Source organism: Rattus norvegicus, chromosome 2 (assembly GCF_021556685.1).
Source record: "Rattus norvegicus strain SHRSP/BbbUtx chromosome 2, alternate assembly SHRSP_T2T, whole genome shotgun sequence".
In the NCBI taxonomy this organism is placed as follows: domain Eukaryota; kingdom Metazoa; phylum Chordata; class Mammalia; order Rodentia; family Muridae; genus Rattus; species Rattus norvegicus.
This window is the reverse complement of record NC_141535.1, coordinates 249313831-249320548: the sequence shown is the minus strand read 5'-3', so window position 1 is coordinate 249320548 and position 6718 is coordinate 249313831. Positions and strand designations below refer to the sequence as shown.

General features: G+C 39.8%; 1 protein-coding gene across 10 annotated transcripts in view; it reads right to left on the bottom strand.

Annotated features, from left to right (window-relative positions):
• Positions 1-3915: 3915 nt before the first annotated feature.
• Ankrd13c (ankyrin repeat domain 13C) overlaps positions 3916-6718 on the bottom strand; it is a 47305-nt gene continuing 44502 nt past the window's right edge. For 9 of the 10 annotated variants that reach the window (XR_015668751.1, XR_015668753.1, XR_015668754.1 and 6 more), the window contains one exon: positions 3923-6053. Coding sequence is in view for 4 of the 10 variants with exons in the window: in XM_087633772.1 (XP_087489898.1) it covers positions 5923-6053 (131 nt within the window). In the remaining 6 variants the exon portion in view is untranslated. 10 annotated transcript variants of the gene reach the window in all.

Genomic DNA, 6718 nt, shown 5'->3' with positions numbered 1-6718 from the left:
GAGAGTACAGAAATTTGCCTTTCTGAAATAGTATGTTAGTTGCTGGTCACATGTTTGTACTGTATTACAATATTAAACAGGTAAATGGCTAGTATTGGGTGGCTTAGAGGAAGGAAGACTAAAACAGATTTGTAGTCTAAAACTTTTGAATGTAAATTAAAAATTGAATTCTCTGTACATAAAAGCATTTTTTTTCCAGTTTTTATTTGAGTAACTTTTTAAAGATGGTATAAGAAGGAATTTGCTGTATGACAAATGCTTCAAATTCCAGTTTTGGTCTGAGTACCCACTAAATTTTTAAAGCAAAGCTGAGTGTAGGTGACACTCATTAAAAAACTTAGCAGATTAAAGAACCATGTGGCAACATGGCAAATTCTGTACAAAAGAAGTAAAATACTGGCAGTTCCCAGGACAAATCTATATCCAAAATTTATCCTGTTGCCTACACTAGTGCCAGGTTAAGATGCTGCCATGAAGGCAGATTAGACATTTCTTTGAAGTCTGCACAAAGGTGGTGCTGTGAAGCACCCGTGCCTTCTACCTGGTAAGCAATTGCAATGGAAGTTCACTGCCACTACACCCAAGTTCTTGTCAGTATTTGGTGGTAAAACAAAATAAAAGTAGTTTTGTTAGAAAAAGGTTTCTTATTTTGCTTAGTTTTTTAAAGTTTTTTAAAGTCACGATAAAACTTCAGGCGGTGCGGTGCGATTTGTGAACATGATAACTGGATGGTAAGCCTGAGTGAGCTGGGAGGCAAGCTCATGAGCTGTAATAGCCATCACCTTGCCAAGGTATGCCTGGGTTGATGGGAAGCAGCCATTTAAAACTAATCATTAACTGAGGAATGCCAGAAATAATCAGCATTCCTTTCTCTTGGGTGGTAGGTGTGCCTTATGGGAAGATGAGTTCTGACTACACCACCCTGTCTCTATGAGAAGTGATATCTGCTGTTTTCAAACAAGCAGCTTATTACTATGACATTTTTTAGTTTCCTTATAAAAACATTTTAAGAATGTTTTAATCCCAGGTGTGGGATATGGGGCTTCTTCAGATTGTCTGGCTCTAATAGGGGCAATTTTGCCAGCTGCAGATAGTTCTGTGTATGACATTTGGAATTCTAGGGATGCTTCAAAGGGTATATGCATGCAATAGCCCCCATGGAGGGGGAGGGGTCATTGGATGCATTAGTTGTTCTTAGAAGAAATCAGAAAACCTGATGGGGAAGAGCAAACCCCAAGGAACTTGACACCCCTAATGTGCAGGAAATAGTCTAAACATCTTTCCCTACTTTTTTTTTCCCCTCTCCTATCTAGTGTTAGGGGGTTATATAATGATGGAAGTGAAAGAACCCAGAAAGTAGCCAGCTATAATTTACTGTTTTGGCAGAATATGCCACTAATCAGAATGGTGCCTCTCTTTAAAACTCATTGGTAGAAGTTTGTTTTTGTTTTTTGCATGAGAAATGGAAGGTTAAAGGTCACAAGTGGAGTTCTGCAAGTCTTTCATCAGGATGAAATCCATCATCAGATGGAATTTTTGTTTTCCAATATTTTAGATACAAATAGATTTAGCTTTCTAATGGTAAACGTAATTATCTTTTTAAATACTTAGGCACCCAAATTAATGTCTCATTACATAGACTCAGTGTAATAGTTACCAGAAAAGCAGTTTTGGTTTCTAGAAAGTGTATTTGATTCTTAATGACTGAGCTTTCTAACTGGTACGGCAGGTGGAACCAGGCAGTTGAAGTAGGGGACCTGGTAGCTGTAATAGGCTGGATCCCACAGAGCAGACAAATGGCCCACATCTTGTTTTCTTGTGACTTTGGAAGACACCTAGGTCAGAAGTCTTGAGCTGTTGCTGCGTCATCCCAAAGGAATGAACAAAAATTGACCTTTGAATTGCTCTCAAGAATCCTACCATAGTGGCACATGCTCCACTATGTTCATAGCAGCCTTATTTATAATAGCCAAAAGCTGGAAAGAACCCAGATGCCCTTCAAAAAATGTGGTACATCTATACAATGGAATACTACTCAGCTATCAAAAACAATGACTTCATGAAATTCATAGGCAAATAATGAGCTAGAAAATATCATCCTGAGTGAGGTTACTCAGTGACAGAAAAACACACTTGGTATGCACTCATTGATAAGTGGGTATTAGCCAAAAAGCTCAAATTACCTAAGATGCATTCCACAGACCACAGGAAGCTCAAGAAGGATGACCAAAATATGAATGCTCCCACTCCTTAAAGGAGGAAAAAATATCCATAGGAAGGGATATGGAAGCAAAGTTTAGAGCAGCCATTCAAGGAATGGCCATTCAGAGCCTGGCCCACATGTGGCCCATACATACATATATATATATATATATATATATATATATATATATATATATATATATGATACATATATGATTGATGAAGCTAAAAAATGCATGCTGAAAGGGACTGGATATAGATCTCTCCTGAGAGACACATCCAGAGCATGTCCAATACAGAGGTGAATGCTAGCAGCAAACCACTGAACTGAGAATAGGACCCCCTTGGGGGGAATTAGAGGAAGGATTGAAAGAGGTGAAGGAGCTTGCAACCCCATAAAGAACAATAATGCCAAACAACCAGAGCTTCCAGGGACTAAACCACTACCGAAAGACTGCATGGACTGACCCAGGGCTCCAACTGCATATGTTGCAGAGAATAGCCTTGTTGGGGCACCAGTGGAAGGGGAAGCCCTTGGTCCTCCCAAGTTTGTACCCCCGGTGCAGAGGAATATGGGGGGGGGCAATAAGGGGGATGTATAGGGGGAATACCTGCATGGGGAAGGGGAGGAGAGGGGATGGAGGCTTATGGACAGGAAACCAGGAAGGGGAATAACATTTGAAATGTAAGTAAAGAAATATATCTAATAAAAATTTAAAAAAAAATTCTACCACCCAGTCAACATTACCGTTTAGATTGGTGGGATTACCTGTTAATATATACTTACGCTTTAAAGGCATATTCACTTGAAAAACATTAAAGCCTGAATGACTATAGAATAGCTAACATGACTGAATGCATATAGGCTTGTATGTGCTGAGGGTGCGGCAAAGGGGTTAGAAGTGCTGGTTCAGAGCAAGCTGAAAAGGAGCACCCTTTTTGCTTTTACCCAAAGCTAACCCCTTCAGGCAATGAGATCTAAAACTTGCAGGCATGCTGTGAAACATAGAGGTATCAGCTAATACTATTTATTATCCATTTCTGTGGGCAAATTTAACTGTTGTCTGCAAAATGGGATCCCCAACCTCCACTCAAAGAACCGGATCACTGTCTGCTGTAGACTCAGTGAAAAGTAGAGGTTGAACACAGCATCTCATACAAGGCAAGCATGCAGCGAAAGTGCTACATCTCTAACCACTATTTACCTAAGTTTGGCATAGGGTCTCCTTAAACTGTCCTCTTGATCCTGCTGCCTTAGCCTCCAAGAGAGCTGGCATGGAGAGCCACTACACCTGCCTTGAAAGCCCAGTTTTATTCCTGTGAAACTACAGTGTTGTATTCAGCTGCTTGCTATTAGCTAATAATCAAGCTTCCAAACCATCAACACAACTTTAACTCAGCCATGACAGCTGCTATACATTCATTTCCATACACATTCCATGAACTGCAGTTCTTTTGTCCAAGAAGGTCTATTGAGGACAAGTCTCTTGTTGGGAACTAACATCTAATCTACAGAGGTCACATTGGACATGGGAACCATATCTACAGAGGTCACATGAGTGATGTAGTATTGCACACCTTTCTAAATGGGACCCCTACTACCAGTAAAACTTTAAATTTTACTATACAGAATTTTACATGGTCTACATTTCAAATATTGTTAGATTATACAAAAATACGGATGTTCTTAACAGGATTAACAGACACGTCATGAAAAGTCTTAATATTGTGAAAAGTTTATTTGCATTAATTAACTCCTTTTTTCCCACCATCATAAGAGATACACTTGTTCTTTGTGATCAGAGGAAAAAACATTTTGGAATGGACAATCTGATTCTACTATTCATTAAAGAAAAATTGAAGTCAAAACAATCCAGTGCAACAATTTTCAGTAGTACAATCCAGTGCAACAATTTTCAGTAGTACAATCCAGTGCAACAATTTTCAGCAGTCCTATCTCCAGTGTAACCCAGCAAAATATTCACATGTTAAGAAATTCTAAATCCCAAGCTGCAAATTTATCATTTTTTCATTTATGTTCGAGCCAAGGAGCCTAAAGCAACAGTGATCACTGCCTTTCAGAACCTTGGACCTCATGACTGACAACAGAATTAATTGAGTAGCTAAGTCGCTGGATCAGCCACTGTCTGGCAGGGACAACTTCCATTCCATCATGCTAGCTTTGGGCTTCTCAGTTCTTAAAACTGAACAGATCACTTACTGGAGTGATTAGGGCTTTGATTTTTTTGAATGCAATCATTTTTATAAAAAATAAAATGTCAACATATGCCAGGTGGTATCACTATCTGAGATGCAACTGTAAAGAGATAAATATCTTACGGCTGACACTTTGGATTTTTAAATAAGTCATCTTTCAATAAAAGTCTTGGTCAAAGTTTAAACATTCTATAACAACCTGACAGGTGCATCCATGACACATCTCATCAGGACACAAACATTTAGCTAAGTCTTTAATACAACATGATACTGTTATGATTTGAACATTATTCTAATTTATTTTCACTCTTGGTTCTTTAAACCATCTTGTAATAAATGACAAATTTTAGGTGCAAAAATGAGTAATGCATGATTTTAATACTCTGAAGACAAATCAATAGTTATTTTCCTGTGACTTAAAAGAAAAAAATGAACTTTCAATCAGGTGTTTCTGGACTTTTAGCCTATAACAAATATATTGTAGCATATAAAATGTTTTTACCTTATTTTGAAAGCGTTACATATATAATTGTCCAAAATACGTTGCTTTGTTTTGTTTTGTTTTTTAAAATTGACACCAATGCATCCATATTCCATTAAAAATAATCTGACTTACGTGCACTTACTAGGAAGCAAGTTTAAAAATTTGGAATTTGTTTAAAGTGCTGATACTTAGGAGAGGGCTAGCTGTAAGCATGTTACCGTACCTATCAACAGAACAAGGACCTTTAAACTCAAGTTTAGGAAAAAAAATTGAGGTTCTATGAAAGGAAGATCAGTAACAAACAGTTTCCACTGAAAAAGGATTCAGGTGAAACAAAGAGCACCACGATGAGCTGCATGAAGGTGCTGGGGGCACCGCATCCCCTGCAGGGAGCACTCCCTTGGGATGCACTGCAGCTGTAAATGCAACTGTTATCAAGGTGCTGGGGTGGGGGCGGGGTGGGGGCACCGCATTCCCTGCAGGAGTGTTCCCTCGGAATGTATTGCAACAGGCTGTAAATGCAACTGTTCAATAGTTACCACTGCTCTGTTCACCTCAGAAAACTGCATTCCTTCTAGTTGATTAAACATTCAAATTACAGAACTATACATGATGATGAAAACATAGTTTAAAGGAACATTTATACATGCCACCTGATAGAGGTGACGCATTTCAAAGGGCTTCATATCTCTTAAGACACGGAATTGACATTAATGGTCCAGGAGTGTTTTAGATATAGCTATAGATATATTCATATGATATATATTTCAACAAGAAGTGTAAAAATCTTTAAAAACAAATCACAGCACTCACAGCTGCTTTACATAGGAAGGTCTTGGGGTCACTGGGTGTCAAACTAGTACAGACAGGAAGTGACTTTAAAAAGAGGAATGAATGGCACATCAGGAAGCTGTGGATGTTTCATTAGAGGTCAGTTTTTCATCACATCACTGATGTGTTCTCTCTGCTGAACGAAGGTCAGTCCCTGCCACCTGAAGCCTCTTGCTCTTCGGGATCAGCTAAAGGTCAGGAAAACGACTTGGGTCTTCCTTGTAGTCTTCAGGGATGGCAAAGATGGACCCATCAAACTCATCACATCGGAATTCCTGAAAAGTCACAGTGGCTGTGATCGTGGGAAACACGGGTATATCTGGAGAACAAACAATGAGATGTAAAAAATGGTGAGATGTAGTCAGATGTCCATCTTTAGTAGCCCACTGGAGTCAGTCACCATCCATCACCCAACTCCATTTCCACAACAACCCAATTTGTACCTCCCCAGGCTATGCAGAAAGCTCCAAGGCTCGGGCGGGGCCTGGGGCTGTGCAGCTCTGGTCAGGCGCACCCCAGCCCACCCCCCAATTTTTTAAACCTTGACATCTTTGGTTCAAGAACCTTATCACTGGATAACACCATATTGCTTTAGCACAGCAATATAAAAGGGTTTCTGGCCCAAAGTGAATCTGGAGATGGAGATTACATTTGTAGGTTGATGTCCATATGCAGGTGAGGTCTGGTCTGGTGATTTGATTCTTAATTCCTGGAAGCAGTGCAGCCCACACAGAAGCTGGTCTGATGCCTAACATACTTTACTCAGGAGCCCCAGATTTCATCTGGGAACAGCCTCTGAAGTGGGTCTATGGAAGCCAACCCAAGAGCCTATCCACAGTAAGACACTACTTAGTGAAGCTGCTGTTAGTCATCAGCAGTCTCATGCTAGAAGAGGGGAAGGATGCTCCCAGCTTCCACTGATGCCTATTGCTGGAGAGACAGTCTTCCAGGAGTCAGCAAACTCAGGCCTTCAGACCAACTGGT